Source organism: Helicoverpa armigera, chromosome 2, assembly GCF_030705265.1.
Source record: "Helicoverpa armigera isolate CAAS_96S chromosome 2, ASM3070526v1, whole genome shotgun sequence".
Taxonomy (NCBI): domain Eukaryota; kingdom Metazoa; phylum Arthropoda; class Insecta; order Lepidoptera; family Noctuidae; genus Helicoverpa; species Helicoverpa armigera.
The window spans coordinates 14,327,918-14,349,608 of NC_087121.1; the positions used below are offsets into that span (position 1 = coordinate 14,327,918).

At 35.8% G+C, this 21,691-nt stretch overlaps 2 protein-coding genes across 7 annotated transcripts; one reads left to right on the forward strand and one right to left on the reverse strand.

Annotated features, from left to right (window-relative positions):
• The first annotated feature begins 186 nt into the window (after positions 1-186).
• LOC135118524 (lysophospholipid acyltransferase 7-like) lies at positions 187-4,978 on the forward strand. The gene is made up of 7 exons (XM_064040843.1): positions 187-557; positions 662-966; positions 1,800-1,951; positions 2,270-2,481; positions 2,804-2,977; positions 3,154-3,292; positions 3,372-4,978. Exons 1-7 carry the CDS (start codon positions 322-324, stop codon positions 3,621-3,623), a joined length of 1,470 nt encoding a protein of 489 aa, XP_063896913.1. The 5' UTR covers positions 187-321; the 3' UTR covers positions 3,624-4,978.
• Positions 4,770-20,677, reverse strand: LOC110377700 (keratin, type I cytoskeletal 9). 6 transcript variants are annotated; one of them, XM_021336721.3, is made up of 6 exons: positions 15,982-16,209; positions 9,344-9,411; positions 7,153-7,287; positions 6,636-7,058; positions 6,209-6,320; positions 4,770-5,396 (listed from the first exon to the last, which is right to left on the reverse strand). In XM_021336721.3, exons 1-6 carry the CDS (start codon positions 16,023-16,025, stop codon positions 5,336-5,338), a joined length of 843 nt encoding a protein of 280 aa, XP_021192396.3. In that variant the 5' UTR covers positions 16,026-16,209; the 3' UTR covers positions 4,770-5,335. The 6 variants fall into 6 exon arrangements, with proteins under 6 accessions (XP_021192396.3, XP_063896924.1, XP_021192363.3 ...); XM_064040854.1 differs by having other exon boundaries at positions 6,447-7,058; XM_021336688.3 differs by lacking the exon at positions 15,982-16,209 and adding an exon at positions 20,503-20,677 and having other exon boundaries at positions 6,209-7,058.
• Positions 20,678-21,691: the final 1,014 nt, after the last annotated feature.

Below are 21,691 nucleotides of genomic sequence, written 5' to 3' on the forward strand. Positions count from 1 at the left end.
TAAAAGTTTTATAATTTAATAAATGCTTTACTTTATTAAAATAAATTTTACTAACAGTATGTTCGTATTATTTTTATTTATGTATTGTTTCATGTTATTCTATAGTTAGTTTTCCAGCACATTTTAAGATATGATGGCTATTTATAAAAAATACATTATGACAGTTCACTGTGACACTGATTGTCAAAGTCAAAATTGTTGTTCAGTTGTGTACTGTGGTCATTATCGTAGTTATTTTGTTCCTTTTAATAATCGTCTTTATTATTTTACCACCTTTGTGCAAACTTCGTAAGGCTATATTCTACTTAATTTATCAACATTATGAATATGCTGTCATTTCTTACCAAAAATCGGAACGATATTATTTATTTATCACTGCTCCTATTTAGTGTAGGGATAGGGCCTCGATACCGGGCCCTGAAGACAGTTCAGGCAAAGAAATGGGTTGGTACCATAGTGGGCCTTGTGCTCATATTAATAGTTTCGGGATACAGCGCTATCCATCCTATTTTGTCTGCTGTTTTGGGAATAGTCGCCATAAAAGTGGCCACAGTGAGGTAAGTCTTCCTAAATGCAGATTTTTAGTTATTGATTCTTTCATTTCATTTAAACTTTAATGTTTTAAATCACATATAAGTTAACTTTCACTTAAACTTTTCAGGTACTGCCACATAGTGGCTTTCTTCTTAATGTTTGGCTATCTATTCTTTTTTCGACTGGCTGACAAGTTTGGCCTTCCACTTTCATCAGGACAAACCAATCTTATTGAAATGATCATAGTTCTTCGAGTGGTGGGGGTGGCTTTTGAAATGAATGGCTCCTGGCTGGCTGTGGGCAAAGCTAAGAAGGATGAGAATAAAGAGCAGAAAGAAGTAAAAACAAAAGATGATGATTTTCTTGAAATTATAAATCCTAGTACTGAAGACTTGTTTCATTATTCATTCAACTATATTGGACTGCTGACAGGTAATACTATTCTATTTGAATACCTTTTCTATCTTTGATTAATTTTGGCAGGAATATTTTTAACTTCAGCTCTTCTACAATTAAGAAAAACAAGTGTCAATAATAATGACACGGCAAACAAATAGATACAGCTCAGCATTGTATCACACCCATAATATTCTTTATTTATTTATTATTTATGAAACTCAAAGAAGGGTGAAGATAGTTTTACATTTTTGGTTTCACTGTACCCAACACTAATTGGATTAGAAATAGTTGTAGGTCAGATAATAACTATTGTATGTATATGTATATTACTATTGTATTTATACGTATATATATGTATATATTATGTAAACCAATCAGTGGGCAACCTTACAATCAATGCTATTTTCTGTGATAGTACTGCCCCAGTGATTGTTGACCTTTGCCCCAGATTGCTTCATGCTTAACTTTGTAAAATGTTCAGTAGGTAATTTACCTATGTACCTAGCAATTATACATATATTTTAAAGTTATTTAGAATCTGTTATGGTTCTATTACTATGCATAAAGGAATTAGAATTTTTTAAACAATTTGAAAATGACATTTATAAATGACCTGATAGCATGTTGACGCTGTGGTTGCACTAAAACTTATTAAAAAAATGCCTGAAACTTTAACTAAGTAAAACTCATTGAATGCCCAAAGTGCAGATTCACCCTGGACAGAGGATTTTCATTCTTCTTATACTACGGCAGCTAATTATTATTCCATGAATATCTTGATATCACATATGCTATAGCATATAGTCAGTTCAAAATATATAGGTAATACTGCAACCTATAAATAAGAACCTTCTTGTCAATTCCAGGTCCATACTACAGATACCGGACATTTGACGACTACTTCCATCTGCCGTACAGCAAGTATGTTGACTGTTTTGGTTTCACCATCAACACACTAAGAATGGTTCCACTGTATATTTCACTGTATTTGGCTTTTTCTAACATTTGGCCCTTAGAGGTAAGCATGTTACTTTAACAATGCCCATGTATGTTTTTATAAAATACATATAAATTCATTTCTACTGATTTTAATGCATTAGTGGATCAACTAATGCATGTATTTAACTGCATGGATTTACAATTAATCCACTAAAATGTGATCACACTTATTATAAAAATCTTCAAATGCAAAGTGATCTGTTAGTTTGATACACCATTTTTCTATGAAGAGCAAGAGAACCTCTTTAAGTTCCCTTCTTGTATCTGAGTATGAGAAGTATAAGTATTTACTTTCTCATGTGCTTAATATTTATTTTTGTATGCTATTATTTTTCAGTATGTACTGTCAGAGGACCACAACAATAGGAACTTCTTGTACCGTATGCTGTACCCCTGGGCTTTATTCGCGGCGTTCCGCCAACGCATATACTCTGGAATGACGTTAGCTGAGAGTGTGTGCACATCAGCAGGACTCGGCGCGTACCCTGTTCAGGGTAGAAACAGGACAGGACATGGACCCACTGTGGGATATTTGAAGTTGAAACAAATGTAAGGATGGGGTTCAATATATTTTTTTGGACTTATTAGCTGCTGGCTGTTTCCCACGATCTCACCCGTGCCCCTGATGAATTTCTTACAGTAGGAAGACAGACAAAATAAAGCCTATCTTACTTACTTGCAGTTAGCTTAGCTTCCCAATAGTGTATCTTTTTTTAAAATCGGTTCTTTTACGGTAAAACAAACAAACAAGTAAAAAATGATCGTAAAACAGACTATATAGATATCTTACTTTTACTTCCCGAATTTTATTGTATCATTCACTTGATTCACTCAATAATTTAAGTACCTATAATTTATGTTTCATTATCAGGTCAGAAGAAGAAGCAAAGACTACTCAATATGATTTTAACACAGTGGAGTCCATGGAAGTATGGGGTTGCGAGACTGTTGTCACTTTACGTGACTCTATGAAGGTCTGGAATAAGGCTGTTCAGTACTGGGTTGCTATGGTAGTCTACAAAAGATTCCCCATAAAGCCTTTGAAGTAAGTTTCTTTTGTACTGTTTTGTAATTGTGAAAATGTGCCTTTCAAAGATTTGTATGGCTTTTCATAATTAGATTTAGAGGCCTAGTTATAGTATATGCATAATGGTAGGCTCAAGTCTTTGGAGCAAAGTAACGTGCAACTAAATAGTCTAAATACTAATTATTTTATTCCAGGATTCATGCGGCGCTATTTGTGTCAGTGATCTGGCACGGTTTCCACGCTGGTTATTTCTTCTGTATATACTTCTGTCCATTCTATTTGATGGCTGAAGATATTTACTACAAGCTTTATTACAAGGATGCCACAGGACAGGTAAAGGACTGTTTGAGAATAAGGAATTCTAAACAAATATTTTACTTTATTTGCATTACCTATTTGTTTTATTTTCCAGAAAAAGAAGATCATTGGCTTCATTATGTGGTTCCTGCGATCTCATTCCGAATCTTACCAAGCTGCTGCATTCCTTCTACTTACATTCGATCGCATTTGGATCTACTATTCGTCAGTCTACCACTATTGGTACGGCGTATGGCTAGCTTTCCTCATACTGGGCTTAGTTTTAAATCAGCTACACAGAAGTAAGAGACCCAGTAAACTAAAAACCGATGGAGACGAAAACAAAGAAGAAATTGTAAGCAATTAATTACGTAGTAATCTCAGATCATGGTTAGCTCAATTCGGATTTAAGTGTTATATTATTTTAGAAATAGATTTTTTTATTTATTGTAGACAAAGATAACAAGAAATGTACAAGAGATGTATATTTTTAGGAACAAATCCCGATTTGCATTTTGAGATTAACAGAGTAATCTATGTATAACCGATTTTTAAATGCAGTGCACTTAATTATTACGTAGAACTGTACGTATTTAGCCGAAATATTTTTTATCGGTGTTGTCACGCTCGTTAAAATACCTAACTAGATTTATATTTTTCTATTTGGGGGTTTCAATATTATACAATATTGAACGTTACTTTTAGCAAAATGGGGCTATATGTTAATAGAATTTATTAGTTATTTAAAAGTGCTTGGTGTTATTTATATCAAAATTGTTAATATAACAAATACATTGGTGATTGTTTTCATTGTATAATTAAACGTGTAACATTGCAATTGCTGCAATAAAACTCATTCCCAGTTAAAAGGTCTTGTGTATGTTATCAAGAAATATTCGTAATCGTGTTTGATTCATAATAAAAACACGTTAATGACTAATGTAGAATCAAGACATTCGTCACGCGATATTGTTTTAATGATGTATTTATTCATTCCATTATTTGACGAACCATAAATGTATGTATACCTACTATGAATGCTTGTGGTGATACTAACGTACGGACTGCTTTCCGTTCCTTCTGAAATTCTTTTATGTTTTTATATTATAAATATTGTGTGCATTTCTCTTCATCGTCACTGCCGAAAGTCGTCCATTACTGACAAACGACGATTGGCCATACCGCGCTGGACCGCCTGCTTGTTGGCGAGCTTTTTTTTTCCAACAAGATTTTGATCATCCCGGTCATAACTTGTTTCTGAAAGTTATCCGCCAGTGTTATATTCGAGTAGTGTATAGCGCTACTCATTTTCGCGATTCCATTTTCGCATTTACCTATATTGCGTCAAGCAATCAAAGTCCAGGCCAGGGTTGTAAATGGAGTACCAAATAAATGTTGCTCTATTTATAAAATGACCAACAGTTTCTTCCAAAAATCCAGTACTTAGGCTTTAAATGACTTTTTTACGTAGCTCTCTAATAATGAGGATGAGAAAAGAGTAAAATGGTAGGTATCTACTTCAACAGCATTTTAATCAACATACATATATTAATATTTTTGTATCCATTACATAAATAAATACATCATCATGGAAAAATACATAGTTGTGTTTTATAACAATTTCTAACATTTTAATTTAATAAGAATTATAAATGTATGCAATTATTACTGTTGTGCAATTGAAGACATTGAATGACTGAATAAATAGTGATTTTTCGTAAATATTACTTTTATTTATTCTTTTCACTTATGTATTACAGCGTTTACATAAAAGGTATCACAATCACTTTTAACCTTATGACCACCACAGAACGTGATTGTTTTATTAATCTTCGATTTATTCAAAGCCGGAGTTGCATATAAGCACCAATACGTATTATATAGATACATATGGTAGTATATAACTATAGCACTCAAGAGTTTTTTAATGACTTGCTAATTTATGGTTGTGGCAGTCAAAAGGACAGAAGGAACAAAAGGCACTGTTTAACGTTCACTTTAAAGCTTAACAACAATAAAATGTTAATAACAATAACGCACCTCGGGTTTACTTAAAAATAAAAATATAAAAAAAAAATGTTAATTACGAATTACACTCTGGATATATTGTTGAATCAGGTACGTCAAGACCACTGTGACGCTGAAATGAAAATTAAATATGACTATATTAGCAATGGCACTGTTTATTTGTGATTACTTATAAGTGTCTTATATGTCTTATAAGGCTCGTTTTAGTAAAGAAAGGTCTGTCAAGCAATTTCAGGAAATAGCGCTAAATTACAACATATTTGTAAAATTACTAACTGGCAAATTACAAAAAATATTATATGACTAATCTTTCTCTACAAAATTAGCCGGAATTAACTATACATGAGTATTATATTCATAAAACAGCTATTTAAAAAAAAACAGATCAAACGGCAAAATAAAAAAAAGTGCATACATTCTCAAGTCAATAACAATATTATAGCCTCAAAATGACAGTTAGAATACATCACCGATTTATTTCATGCATAGTTTAGTTTACAGGTTATCTTGAAGACTCTCTTGCTGGCCTGTCAATCATAAGAGATTAAGCCTCCACCTCAATTACGTATACTTATTGTGAGATTATTTCTTTAAAATTACATTTTATCACCTATATTTATTTATAATCATAAAATAAGCATTAGTCCTGGATAAGAATTAATTGTATAATTTTTTGATCAATTTTTAATTAACCGCCTTTTCCGCAAGAAAAAATGTTAAAGGCTGCAGTAAATTAAGAGAAAATAAATGTGCATGTGCATGTGCAGCGTGGAAAACCTAGCGAAGTGAATTAGTTAGTTACAGCAAAGCTTAAAAAAGTATCGACACTAAAGTGCAAAGAACCACAAAGCAACGCTTGAAAGAAAAAAAAAATAACCATAGGCGCCACTCTAGCTCTCTACAATTACTTGGAAAGTAATTTACCTAACGTTCCATCCATAGTGGACGGGCTTGCGTGTGGTCGCTCCGTTATGCTGGGCATAAGACTGTCCGTAATTCCTGTTCTGATTTGGTTGCTGATACGTCGGTTGGGATCCTGATGGGTAAGATTGGGGGTTAGAGCTCCTCGAATTGGAACTGTACGAGGAGTAATTCGGATTTTCCATAATAGGCCTAGTGTTGAACAAGTTGTTTAAGCCTCCACCGCTCTTGGATAAATTACCAAGCAGGTTTCCGAATATGTTGGACAGGCCTGCGCCGGAGCTGCCTGCGCCGCCCGAGCTGCTACCACCACCGCCATTCGCGTATTTATTAAGCGTATTCAAAATACTGTCAATAGGGCTGCCGCTGCCGCCGCCGCTTCCGAATCCTCCGGTGCTAGTCGAGTGCGAGCCTCCATAAGGAGAATTACCTCCATACGGGTTGTGGCCACCAGTATTTGAGGATCCGCCGTAGGGGGAGTTTCCACCGTAAGGCGAGCTTCCACCGTATGGTGAGCTGCCACCGTAAGGCGACCCTCCTCCGGTGTTGCTTCCTCCGCCGTAGGGGGAACTACCTCCGTATGGTGAATTACCACCATAGGGTGAGCTCCCGCCATAAGGAGAGCTACCGCCATAAGGCGAGCTACCGCCGTAGGGCGAGCCTCCTCCGTAAGGCGAGTTGCCTCCTGTGTGCGAGTTTCCGCCGTAGGGCGAATTGCCTCCGTAAGGTGAATTGCCACCGCTGGACGTATCACTGGGGGGTGCTGGAGGCTTGTAGTTGGGCGCTCCGTCAAAGTCCCTTAAAGGAGTTTGGGGTTTAGGAACAGCTGGCTTGGCCGGCTCCGAGTGGCTGCCTGAAAAAGTAATAATTTTATAGAAATACAAAAAATGTTTACAAATAAATAATATTTATGTTTTTTTGTTAATAAATTACGTCATTGTAATTACCTTCAACTTGAGACTTCTTCTTGCAGGTTGGGTATGTGCCACAGTTGCTAGTTTGACCGTAAGAGCACTGGTCTTCGGCCAACACGCATACTTCGCTGTTGAGGCATCCTATGTCTTTGCAGGTGCGCCCGTATTCTAGAAAGTTAACACATTTTATGCTTAAGTACGCCCAATGTTACATTATGCTATGTGGAAGTTTTTATGTACATGTACTTAGGTCCAAACCAACAAAATCTACCGAATGGTAGGCGTAATAAATTATAGGAATCGATAAACTCTAAACATAAGGGCAAAGCAAATCAACAGAGTCTTGTGGTAAAATATATCAACTTTTTGGTGCGTATAATAATGTAGTTGTATGATTCATTGCCTTCGGTCAACGGTCGCGTTTAGTCCAATTTCGGGAAACGAAGCGTAAGGCATACTTCGTTACAAGTGACGAAGCCTTAATGTTACTTATGTATGTATGAATGTTTGTTCGTCGCGGTTGATTACTAATTCATGCATCATTTACACTTCCTATTTGTTCTCATACAGTTTAATTTGTTGAGGGTTAGACTAAAATATTTGATGAGGCAAAAGAAAGATTCGGCGATTTTTTTTTAAATAGTGCTTATTTGCTCTGACATTAAAAAAACGTATAACGTAAAGAGCACGCAAGATTGCAATCGTTTCATGCTATCTAATGGAATAATAAAGAGATTTAGACAGGTAAAACGTGTAAAAAAACCTTCATATAATACCGTATGAATATATTTTATTCTGCTGTGTCTACGAGAATTTCGCCCTTTTATAACCCAAAGGCGTGACCGGGTAAAGAATTCGGTTGTAAGGGAATAGGGATCATTTGCATATACAAGATTATATACTTAGATTGGACTCGCCGTCGTCTTCGAGAGTCAATATCACACGTAATAAAAGCCTACCGAACCAAAAAACTTTGGCATCGAATTGTTTTCCACTACGTAGGTTTTATGTGCTTTATCGTAATACGTTTTGTATTACAGGTAGTTTGTTCGATATTACGAAAAAAAAAATCGCAACACATGTACCTATAGGTCCATTCTTGTGTGATCGAATTGTAAAATCATTTTCATGTTGGAAACATCTGGAAAAGCTCCGAGTTTCTACAAATGACTTACATGTTATTAGAAACTACTTTCAAACTTTTCGATCCTGACTTGCAACTTCTCTGAATTCCCAGACTCAACTTTAATCACTTGAAAACGGGACAACTGCAGTTGTCTTAAAGCGGATTGCAAAAGCGGAAGTTCTAGTCTTTCTAGATCCATATCATATTCTTTGTGAAACGAAACCCGCGTGTAGATAATAAAGCCGGGTCTGGCTTGGAAATAATGATGAAGTTTAACGTTGGTTGTAAACCGACTGCTCTGCACTTTACGTCTTAATATTTCACTACAATATTGTTATTACAATACTTTTACGAGTTAAGCAATTTAGCACCGTCAGGATTCTTGGCAAAAATGTGTATTTTTGCTGAAAATAAAGAATTTATCTATACTATCAATAACATTGTAAACTTGAAATGTAAGTTAAGTGACTTTCAGATGATTTTATAACTGTAAGAAATGTTGCAAAACCTTGTTTTTATTTTAGGGTATGTTTTATAGCTTGTTTATTTACGTAATGGTTACTTTTACCCTAAACATAAAAGCGTAAGAATGTTACGAAAAATGTACTGTGTTAAGGAGTAAATGTATTTTTCCCCGGAATAAAATATTCGAGTACTTTATATGCAACAAATAAAAAGGGCATCAGAGTAAGATCATAACTCATTGTTTTGTAGCTGCGAGAGCCTTATGCGCGGTTTACGCCAACATTAGGTAATGGAATCGAGCCATAGCTTAGCAATTCGAGAGTTGTGCGTACGTGCTCTCAGAAAAACTGCTCGGCTGTCAAATATCCGAGATACTGAGACGAGGATCGTTTAAAAATAAGATATAATATGTGACACCGAGTGGTATCTCGCCTACATAGGCGAGGCGTGAAGGTTGAAGGTCGAATGTACTGTACGTATGAGCTATAATGACAGGAAATATTAATATAAAGGCTATACGATCTAATATAGACGTGTACCAAAATGTTGTTAAGTTTAATTGGGGTTTAAGAAATGAATGTGTTTTTAGATATAAATTAACATAAAAATCTCAATAGATAAATAAGCTCTTACTTGAGAAGCCATTAGCACAGTAGACTAAGGTGAAGACGCAGAACACCGTCTTCCAATCCATGATGCACCTGAAAAGAAAACATAGTTTCATACACCCACATGTCACATACATATGTAAGGAAAACTAATAAGTAGAAGGTGGCGCCACCACTTTCCAAAGCATATTGGAACTTGGGAAGCGTAACACTTCATTAGTTGAGCACTTAAGTAGTACCAGTGTGGCGGGACTCTATGACAAAGTTGAAGTGTAAGCAAGATGAAATAGCTTCGACACGTGTATTTCAACGCTGCACACGTCTGTCCGACAGCTTTGCTGAAACTTTATGACACCTAGCTACATTCCCCGAGCAATTTCACCCGAAACTGTTTCGTATAACCTCGTTACCAACTACTGCGCTCCACTATGTAAGTAAACGTTTTGCGGATATGACACAAGTTGTTTCTCTTTATTGAAAACAGGAGGAGCGGCGGATCCAGTTAGCGGCAGCGCCGCGCTTGTGTACTTTGTAGATCGACTTAGAATATTTAATTCCTTTCAGGACTACATAGTTCACCAATGGCGTACGTTGCGCAAATTGAGTTTGAATTGCTTTTGCACGTGTACAAACATTTTGGAGCGCATTTAGCTACTATTACTATTTACTATTACAGCCTTTTTATCGTCCCACTGCTGGGCACAGGCCTCCTCTCACATGGAGAAGGATTGAGCATTAATCACCACGCTTGCTCAGTGCGGGTTGGTGATTTCAGACTTTATAGTCCAGGTTTCCTCAAGATGTTTTCCTTCACCTTTTTATCAGCCATTGATGTCTAAGTATACTTAGAAAGTACATACAAACTTAGAAAAGTTGCATTGGTACTTGCCTGACCCTGGAATCGAACCCACACCCTCATACTCGAAAGGTTAGTTCTTTACCCACTAGGCCACCACGACTTTGCATTTAGCTGGATGATATAATTTAAAGAAGCGGTGAGAAACGAGTGTTTCGCCAGAATGTTTTGTATTACGGTACCTATATCTAGGAGTTACTATCTAGCAGACTTTTGTAGTTATCGTAAAAGTGCAAAGACCCAAACGATATTACAACACTATGTACTTATACTAATAACAGTGGACAGTTTAGGTACAACTTAATTTGAACGATTTCAGATAGCCTGTGACAGATCCAACAAAGCAGGAAATCACATACGGTTTTTTCTTCATCCTCTTCACTATAACAGTAAATCCTCATATTAAAAAAAAATCCTTTTAGGACTACAATTACTTAATTAGAATTTGCAAAATATTTATCAAAACATCTCGATGATATTATATTGACACCATTATTGCCATTGGCAATGTGAAAAGGCTCTACAGGATACCTGAACAAGAAAATGGCTCTCCGTTTACTTTTCCCTCAACTTAATGGCACTTTAAAAGGAAAGTCGACTGTTTTCCTATAGTCCTTCAACTATAACAGGGCCATTAAAACATCGGAAATATTTCCCTCACTAAAAGAGCTTGCGGTAGAAATAAATCCTTGGGTGAATTGATAGGGATGGATCTATAGGGTGCGCCTCAATGTCGTAGGTCAATCAAGGTTAGAGGTCGGCGGCCGGGCCAGTCACGCAACTTAAACTTCAGTTTATCCACTGAAAGTACAGCTTGAATAAACTATCGTAAAAATCTATTTGAGTCAGCTTTCTGATCAGTTTGATAGGAAAGCTCATTTTTTTTAATACGAATAAAAATGTTGATATGTATATCCCAAAACTATATACAGATAAATACGACTGCTCCACGTCTATGAATATCAATTTCTCTACACGGTTTTCCTAAACAACATAATACATAGAAATAAGCACACCAAGAGGAAAAACCTTACGGCTTTTAAAGACCCCCTAAACCGGGGTTAGAATGAATGGTGTTGATTAAAAGGAGTTTCAAATTAAAGGATCCCTAGCGGGATATTACATGCCATAGAGCAGAAATTGGATAGCGATACGAGAGATATATTGCCCGACATAAAGCCGTGCTCGGTAACTTTCTGCCCATTTCCGGCAGCCCACTTGTGAATCGTATTTCGGAATCCTTTTTATCTTTTTGCCAGTGCGAAGCGGCGGCGGAACGCGAAGTGACAGCGGCACCAAGCCACTTCGCAGCTCATATATCACTTGAGCCTGTAACGGCCATGTTAACGGCCCGCCTGTCACCTCCGCGTTTCAGCCGTCCACTAGCGTCCCTCTTACTAACTATTGTCTATTTAACAACTTTCTAATCCTTCAAGTTCATCATAAAATAAACCGGCCAAGTGCGAGTCGGACTCGCGCACCGAGGGTTCCGTACAAATCCTGTATAGATAAAAAGTGAGTCTCGCGCCAACCGTTCAGTTTAGAACAATCATAGTTATGGTAATTTCGTGAGAGTCAAAATAGTTAATATTTTTTTATTTTATAATATAACTAAAATAGTAGGCCAGTACCTTGTAAAAGTTATTTTATTAAAGTTATTTATATACAACATTTTATAGTCATCATTCAGAAATTTGATTGAAAATAACTAATTATGTCTTAAAGGTCATTGAGCATATCTGACCCGCTTTGTAAAAAGTGGCGGACATGAATCAAAGTAGTTTTAAATCATGGAGAATGGTATGACGTTTTTTTGAATATAAATATTTTATTAAAATTCCATGGAGACAAAAGTCCAGGATCTTTTGATAAATATAAAAGACAAGCAGTTTCAGAGGATTGTACAGGTTGCAATGCTAGTTTTTATTGTTTAAGACTTTTCATAAAGAAGGAAGATGCCAATTCGGATGACCAGGATCTGATGAGGATCTGGAAACCCTGAGAAATCGAGGGCAACTCTTGAATATTGTAGGCACGCATCGAGTCATAACCAGACATGTGAGTGTATTTTTGAGGGTACTGGTAAACAGTGAAGGTTTGGAGCTGATTTGAATGGGGACTACAGAGAGTCGAGGGAACTCCTGAACGGTATGTTGCACCTACCACCTGTTTGGGCTTATTTTAATAGTATTGGCGAAGACTTTCCACATAGATAGGTTTGACTGCCATTGTGGGATCGATAGCAAAGATCAGATATAGTTATGGGAACTTCCTTACAATTTATAACGTAATCTTGTGTTGGAGCTTATTTTATTTTAGGTGATGAGAATTCACTACTAACTTGGGTTAAATCAGTCATTGCAGGAATGAGGTCTTTTATTTTTGAAAGGATTAATCACCTAACGAGCCCCAGTTTCAGGTTTTTTTCGAAACCGCCTGACGACTTGTAGCTGTCGAATTGTAACAACGACTTCTAGAGAGTAGGATTCGGGGCTGCTGGCTTTACGTTTCTAGAGCCTTGACAAAAGTGTTATTCTGTCCCTTTCTTTGCTTTACAAAGTCGGCTTTATTTTATTTTGTAGCATTTTACTACCTTCAAACTTTTACTAACTTCAAACATATAAAAAAGCAACAAGAAAACAAATGCTAGAAAGAAATGAAAAAGATGTGAGGTGCATCGGTCTAGAAGTCGGTGTCTAGAGGATGCATCAATATTTATTTAACCACCGAGATCTAGACCGATGCATAAACAGTTTCCTTGTTGTTTTTTTTTTTTTTGTAAAAAGTTTTTATTTTTAACTTCTTTGAAAAGTTCTCGTCAATACGAATAATATAAGCCCAAACACGACGTAACTAAAACATACCGTTAAGGAGTTCTCTCGACTTTCTCACGTCTCCATCATCAGGTAAGCTCTAAACCTTCACTGTTTGATAGTATCACCAGACGGCCAGACACCAGACCAGAGATGTATATCTGAGAATCAAGTTTTAATCCTATGCATGCCTACAATTTCTGATAGTTGCCCTCGATTTCTCAGGATTTCCATCATCAGATCCTGACCTGATGACAATGGAAATAAACGGTGAGTATACTCTTTCACTACAAAGAAATGATTTTTCAAATCTCGTCGGTCGTTTAACGACCACGTTTGACGGATTTGAAAAATCATTCCCCATCGAAATGAGGAAAATATTTGATGTTTACACCTGATTTTCTCTAGATTCCCATGGTTCACATTGATGCGACTATTGCCATAGTAAATCAGAGAATTTATCATTATACTGTGCTATATTTCGTTTATATCCGCCGTGGGTATGGTTTCCATACTAAGGTACCCAATGACCTTTGAATGATTTAAAATTTTTCACAGTTCAGAGGCAATTATATTTAAGAAGTGTTTGATATGAATTTCACTTTTTATTCAAAACTTTAATATCTCTACGCGTTCATGTGAAAAAGGGTAGATAGTAAGTTTCAATTATTAAAAAAATATTTCATGTCATGTAAGCAAAAATAATATTTTAATATTTATGTAACTTCAAATTTATCATTTTCGCAATTTTTCCTTTATCTGTACTATATAACGTTGCTTCGTGCCGAATTTCAAGATTCTGAGTTCACGGGAAGTACCTTGTAGGTTTTGATTCCCTAGCGTGTGACGGAAATTCGTCTAAGGTGTCGGTAAAACTACTGTATCTTTTGATCGCTTTAACTTAGAAGTTTGATTTTTTCATTGCTTAAAGGGACAATAGACCTAGGTATTTGGTATAAATTTCAATTTGGTACCTTTACTCGTTCGTGAGAAATAAGGTAGTAAGTTTCATTTTATTAAAATACTTTTATTATGTTATATAACAAAAAAAAAATGTGATTTTCGCAATTTTTCCTATATTTGCATTATATGACAATGCTTCATGCCAAATTTCAAGATTCTGAGTTTACGGGAAGTACCCTGTAGGTTTTGATTCCTTTGCGAGTGTCGAAAATTTGTTGAAAATATCGACATATTCGGTTGTATCTTTTGATTGGCTTGGTTTAGAAGTTTGATATTTTTACAGCTTAAAGGGGCAATAGACCCGAGTATTTAATGTGAATTTCAGCTTGATACGTCCATGCGTTCTTAAGATAAAGGGTCTTGACAGACAGACAGACAGACAGACGGACAACAAAGTGATCCTATAAGGGTTCCGTTTTTTCCTTTCGAGGTACGGAACCCTAAAAAGCAACAAGAAAACAAAAGCAAGAAAGAAATTAAAAAGATGTTAGGTGCATCGGTTTAGAAGTCGGTGTCTAGAGGATGTATCTATATTTACCACCGAGATCTAGACCGATGCATATAAACAGTTTTCTTGTTGTTTTTAGAAGTTGTTTTTTTTTTGTAAAAAGTTGTCATTTTTAACTTTTGTGAAAAGTTCTCGTCAATACGAATAATATAAGCCCAAACACGATGTAACTAAAACATACCGTTAAGGAGTTCTCTCAACTTTCTCACGTCTCCATCATCAGGTAAGCTCTAAACCTTCACTGTTTGATAGTATCACCAGACATACATCTGAGAATCAAGTTTTAATCCTATGCATGCCTACAATTTCTGATAGTTGCCCTCGATTTCTCAGGATTTCCGTCATCAGATCCTGACCTGATGACAATGGAAATAAATGGTGAGTATACTCTTTCACTACAAAGAAATGATTTCTCAAATCCGTCAAACGTGGTCGTTTAAATTCCCCATTGAAATGAGGAAAATATTTGATGTTTACACCTGATTTGCTCTAGATTCCCAAGGTTCACATTGATACGACTAATGCCATAGTAAATCAGAGCCTTATATCATTATACTGTGCTATATTTCGTTCGAGTCCGCCGTGGGTATGGTTTCCATACTAAGGTGCCCAATGACCTTTGAATGCTTTAATAATTTTCACAGTTTAGAGGCAATTATATTTAAGAAGTATTTGATATAATTTTCACTTTTTATTCAAAACTTTAATATCTCTACGCGTTCATGTGAAAAAGGGTAGGTAGTAAGTTTATAATCATTAAAAAAATATTTTATGTCATGTAAGCAAAAATAATATTTTAATATTTTATGTAACTTCAAATTTATCATTTTCGCAATTTTTTCTTTATCTGTACTATATAACGTTGCTTCGTGCCGAATTTCAAGTTTCTGAGTTCACGGGAAGTACCTTGTAGGTTTTGATTCCCTAGCGTGTGACGGAAATTCGTCTAAGGTGTCGGTAAAACTGCTGTATCTTTTGATCGCTTTAACTTAGAAGTTTGATTTTTTCATTGCTTAAAGGGGCAATAGACTCGAGTATTTCATGTGAATTTCAGCTTGATACGTCCACGCGTTCTTAAGATAAAGGGTCTTGACAGACAGACAGACAGACGGACAACAAAGTGATCCTATAAGGGTTCCGTTTTTTCCTTTCGAGGTACGGAACCCTAAAAACGACCCGAAAGTTGGGAACCAGTACCTAGTTTATTTTTGTCACATAAGTACCTAATCAAATTCATAAAATATGAAAGTCAAATAGGATACGGTAAATTGGAAGAATAAGGAAATAACTGAATCAGAGTCTACCAAGACAGAAACAAGGAAAACGTGACGTCACTGGCGGTGTCAAACCCGTGAATACGTAGACAGGAGTACGTGACGGTTCCCGTCCAGAGTTCGACGTAGTCGGTAGCAAGATTTGGCGCGTTCAAATTCTAGACGCGATGCGCCACCGGCAGCTTCCACTCCACAAATTCACGGATTGCACTGAAGACGCGACGGGTGTAAAGTAAGGGTGTCGCGTACCGGGATTTATATCGGCGGAAATCTCCGGTGTGCTCACACTTCATGCTTGCGGCGACAGCGACGTCAGATAAAAATGCTCCTGAGGTGGTATCACGTGCAGTTTGAGCAGATTCTCGTTCCCGCCAACTTAAGCTTATATCCGACACATCGATTTCAACTCGCAGTCCGAATTTAAACCTTTCAGCACTGTGGCCGTCGAGATTAAATGGTTACAATAGAAAATCTGAAACTCACTGCACTCACAAGTTGTCCGATCGAAGTTGTAAAAATATTGCGCACAAAACGGTCCAGTGATAACAGAAGTCAAACCGCTACTGAGAAACAAAGCTGTTTACTTTTCATTACGCTAAGAAGCTGATAAGACGGGGTAATTTGTAAATGAGATCATACGTATTTATTGCTAAAACGTACAAGTCATAGGATGGTTTTTACAACTTTTGTAAATATTTATATTAAAACTGGGGATTATTTGAAGCTTTAGAAAAAAGACTTAGTAACGCTTTTCTCAAATTATCGACTTGGCTAACCGCCCATTAATCAAATACCACAGCACCCAGACAATCGTATTTAGAAAAGTGCGAATTAGTAGAAAACATTCGAATGAAGTTGTGAGATGATAGAGGTTGGAATGCAGCCAAATGTAGATCGAGGATATTGAGGGACAAGCATAATTCACTTATCACCCATAAACGCTCTATTTTTATGGGTGTCGGCACCATTAGCTTTTACCTATTACATTTTATGCATACATACTAAACTAGCATAAATCATTACACAAATCTGTATCCTATCATCAGGCCTCTTCTCATACAGAGAAGGAATAAGCAGCACAATGTCTAATTGAAGTAATTACATCTGGTTTTAATTAGTATTGAATATTAAGATAAGATTTTGCTCCTCAGCGATTATTGTGTTTTTCCGTAAGCGTGAGAAAAAACCGGTTGTATGAAGAAGTCTGATGATGCAAATGTCCTTGAGACGGGTCATTCTAACTGTGATAAAGCGCCATTGTTCCACTTAGGGCACATTAGTTTCTGTCTGCTACAATCTTTTCGAATCAGTTAACATGTTGTGCTAAACATATGTGACGTATTTTGCCATCGCCAGTCGCCCACTACGCTTTAAATAATTGCCCATTAGGTCTCTCCATATGTATTAAGCATCCAAAATTGGTACAACCTTATCGTAAGATGAATCGCCTTTTCCTGCATTGGCCGTGATCAGGACGTTATAATGAAGATGAAGGTACCAATTTTACCGAAGTTTTAAAATAAATATTTATTGCTTATTTTGGATCTATTTATGACAAAACTAATTGATAAGAGTTCGTGAGAAGGTCACTTTAGTAGAATATTCTAGGTAAAACGACGGCCATTGACATTCAGCGAAACGAGGACATCCCAGTACATTTTTATTTAGTTTACTTCATGAACACGCGCGAATTTTTGTAATCTGTCTGATTGACCTCTGGCTTTAGTCCTTAACGTAAAGGACAACTACTACATATGGACTTGATCTGTTATGTAAGAACAAGATAACTGCGATAAAGCTACTGCGACTAAGCTCCAAAGTGCGTGTGACAGGGAGCTCCTTTTTCTGCACTGTGGTTGGCTTAACGGTCAATCTAAATACATAGGTACCTACATACATACATATATGTGTCCACCTACTTGCGATAAATAGCGTGTAAAATAGTTCATTCCTATCTTAAAGCAACACAATAATCGATTGACCCGCAATAATATAGCACGCAGTTTGTTTAACAAACATAACGCGAGACACTTAGAGGATTTCCTACTGCTACGCGAGAACTTAAGCACTACCTAAGTACCGATTCCAAGTAAAAATGATATTAGCTAAGCGATCGCTACACAGTAACGTTGTCGCTATAAAGTATAAACTTCCGCAATTGTCCCACAGCTATCGTTTCCAGCTATTGTAGAATATTGCGCTGGATTCTGAACATTTTGGTAAAACGTGACTTATATCCATTCGACTCTGTGCTGATATTAGCAAGCTGACGTTGGCATAACGCCATAATTATACCGGCGAGCGTGTGCAGCCCCCGGACTAGTAGACTACAGAGGAAGTGTTCCCTCACACAAACTAGACGTTTTTATGGCCCGCAATATATCATAATATGATACATATTTTCAGATTATTGCACACCCTTTGGTTTAAACGTTAAAGCCTCAATAGAAATAGGTATGTTTTAAGATAGGTACTATAAAACTTTATCTCTGAGTTACCATAAGCGGGATGTCCAACTGAGAATTTAAGTAGCTGTTTATTCAAAGCATTATCCTCCTGTCTGGCCAAGCCGCACTCGGAGAAATACGCAATATTTCGTGTCTTCCATCTATTAAGAATATTGATTTCTTTTAAGTAGATTGAATTCTACTGCGGAATGAAATTTAATTCCGTTAATAGAAATTTCTGTCTATTAGATATGGAATTCAATCGTAGTTTTTACAAAACTACACGTACTTACGTACTTTTTTATCAACGCCAACTTTTGACGAATTTATTTATAGGTGCTATTAACTTAATTAATGTTCAACCAGTGGCCATTTCAAAGTACATAAATGGATAGGTAGGTGCGATTTGTTTGCCTGAAATAATTCAAGCTAACATAATGTTCCTTACTTTTTTCCTGAAACCTAAATACTCGCTTACCTAGAATACAGAGGAACTACGCAGGGCATAATATGCAGACTTATGGACTAGTGCCTGTCACGACCAGGGAGAGATCAGGCGACAAACAGGTCTATGTCCTCTCAGAGTATCGAAGGATCTCGCCACATTAAAAAAATGTTCACCCATCCATAAACCGACTGCGGTAAGCGCAACTTAGCGATTTAAATCTGTTCATTTAAATGGAATAATTACCCACGAGACCATCAAGATCCTCGTCGCACCTATGGCTTGAATGTTTCATTTATTACATTGGTATCTATTTAGTGACAAAAATCAGGCGCTTACACCCACATTACTTAGTGTAATTACTTGACCTGGCCTTTACAATTTCATGCCATCTGACAATTAACGTTTTTGGGACATTTCATAATTCAAATAGTCATAATACATACTGTATGTACCTATGTAACATACATACCTACTTGACAGTTTACCTCTCCCATGGATGGTCAACAGGAAGACATGATTTACAAAAACCTATTTACTAATTAATTACAAGTAAGTAATGTCACAGCTATTTCCTTAGAACAGGATAAATAAAGTCATGAATCATTTGTGTTTTCGCATTAATTAATTTATGAGTTAAATTAAAATATTATACAGTGGATGGAATCAAATGAGGAAACAGAAACTAAATTAATTAGTTATAAAACTCTGAGCAATAATAAAATTACTAAATGTTTAAGTGGGAAACACCGTATTGGTCTTTTATGGGGAAAATCAATATAATAACATACATATTTGTACTGCTGGAGGATTCCAATTGAGTTATGTATGATGTATGAATTTCAAAAGTGCACATTTTATTTAACAACAAGACGGAGACAACTTTTACACCAAAAAATTATAATGCACACATTCTATGTGCATTATTTAATAATACATGTTATTGCGTTAGTTATTTATATATCTCAATACATCAAACGTAAAATAATAATTTCAAAGTAATATAAAAAACAGAAGACAAGACGAACATGTGTTGCGTTATGATCATAACACATGATAGCCATAATCACAACAAATGCTAGTGTTAGAACACGTGAACCTACGCTACTATATCTACGTACCTTAAGTATATAAGATACTTGTCTTGTTAGTATAGAAATATGTAATGACAGGATGAATCAATTGAAAATGTACTACAAGATTGTGCACGGATTTCCTTGTTAGTCTTAAATGGCAAAAAATATACAAATCTGTACAATAGCAAAGAAGCTTGAGAGATGAGACTTAAAATAAAACATGTACTAAAACTTGTTTACGTTATGTACACATTTATTCAGATTACAAAGAATGCTTTGGCTGACGTTAATAGGTAAATCTCTTAAGATAAAAAGCGTCAACATTTTGTTTTTATCATCAAAGTTTTTGTTAAGATTTTCCTGCTAGTTATTTTAGTTGACCGCATATTGCTATTATGTTTTTTTTTGTGATTTAATTTGGCACCTAGAACTATTGTACTGCTTTGTGTACCAGCCATACACTGTTAATATTTTGATGTATATAACTGTTTAATACAAGTTATTATCAAGTTACCCTAAACATGTCTTTGTGATGAGCATTACTAATAGTTTTTAAGAATAAATTGAGTCATTTACCTGTTCACGGACACCTGGCTTTAAGGCTTTCAATGTTTTAAGGTCATACATTCCTAATTGTGATAAATAACTAAACAGATTCCGTGAAGGCACTGGTTCATTTACGTCATCTATTCCGCGAAATAAAGCTCCATTTTTATATCCGTGAACCGCGGAATTATTTATTATTTATAAAAAAAAGACACATTTCAATTATTTTTGCTAAAGTAAATGCAATAAAACTTACCTTTTGCTGAAAACACGACAGACAATAAGTCTTCCGCGATTGTATGTTTTACAGACTAATAATAACTAACTCCGAATCTGTTTTTACAACACAACACAAACCAGTCCACTGTGTTCCGCGAACAAGGTCAATATTATTACTTGACGTTTATAATCGTGAAATCGAATTCGCTATTAAAAATGAAACAACTTTGATTTCATCCATCAAGGTAACGTCATTATTATTTTTGGTATTTTACGCATAATTAATAATGAAAAAGAAACAGCAAATAAGAAGTTCTCCCGTAATAAACAGAGATGGAAAAATTTAATTATGTTTCAAATGGCAAGTTGGAAATGGAACGCCTAAGAGAAATGAAATGACATGTATGACAAGACATTATGACAGTGACATTTGCTATGGCAACGTTCTGAAACCATCTATGATATGAACAGTAATCCAACATGTAAATGAAAAATATCTGATTACGTGGGGTCTTTTGAATGTTCATCATTTAATTGAAATGTTTAGGTTATGAATAAAAGTGAAGTAATTACTATTTCATTTACCTATGTATCACACTTCATAAAGGGCGTTGTTTATTTAAATATCTGCTAGTTTTCGAACGTAACTAGGAACGTAAATATTTCAAGATGTTGGCGGGAAAATGAGATGAGATGTGGTGTGAATTTTTAATTTGCAAAATTTATAAACTTTGTATAACTCTACAGCCCTGTAGATTAATGTCCATATGAACCTAATTATTTGTCAAATTGAATCTTGCAGGTCTATATTAGTTAATATTCACCAGCTTTCCAGTATTTGAGACAGTAATATTTGTTCAATAATTATTTTAGGTATTCCCTAAGGACTAAGTTGTGTCTGTAACTATAAGATTGGCAAACAGCTTGCAGCTGATGTAGGTAAGCAAAGGGGGACATGTTCAGCTGGACTGATGAAGTTTGCAAGGGTAAGTTGTATGCTTAACCAAAGTTCATCTTTGTAAGGAGATTGTACCTACTTGTATGTAAGTTTCAAGAAGATTTACTTACTTATGTTCGTCGAGTCTTGCTGGACAGAGTTGTCTACTAACAAGAAAAAGAAAAAAGAGCATAACGACTAACTTTACGGGATCTTGTCTGAATGCTATTGGCTGGTGTATTGAGACACACTTAACTAATGAGCTACCTAGTTGGGATTTTTTTTCTGA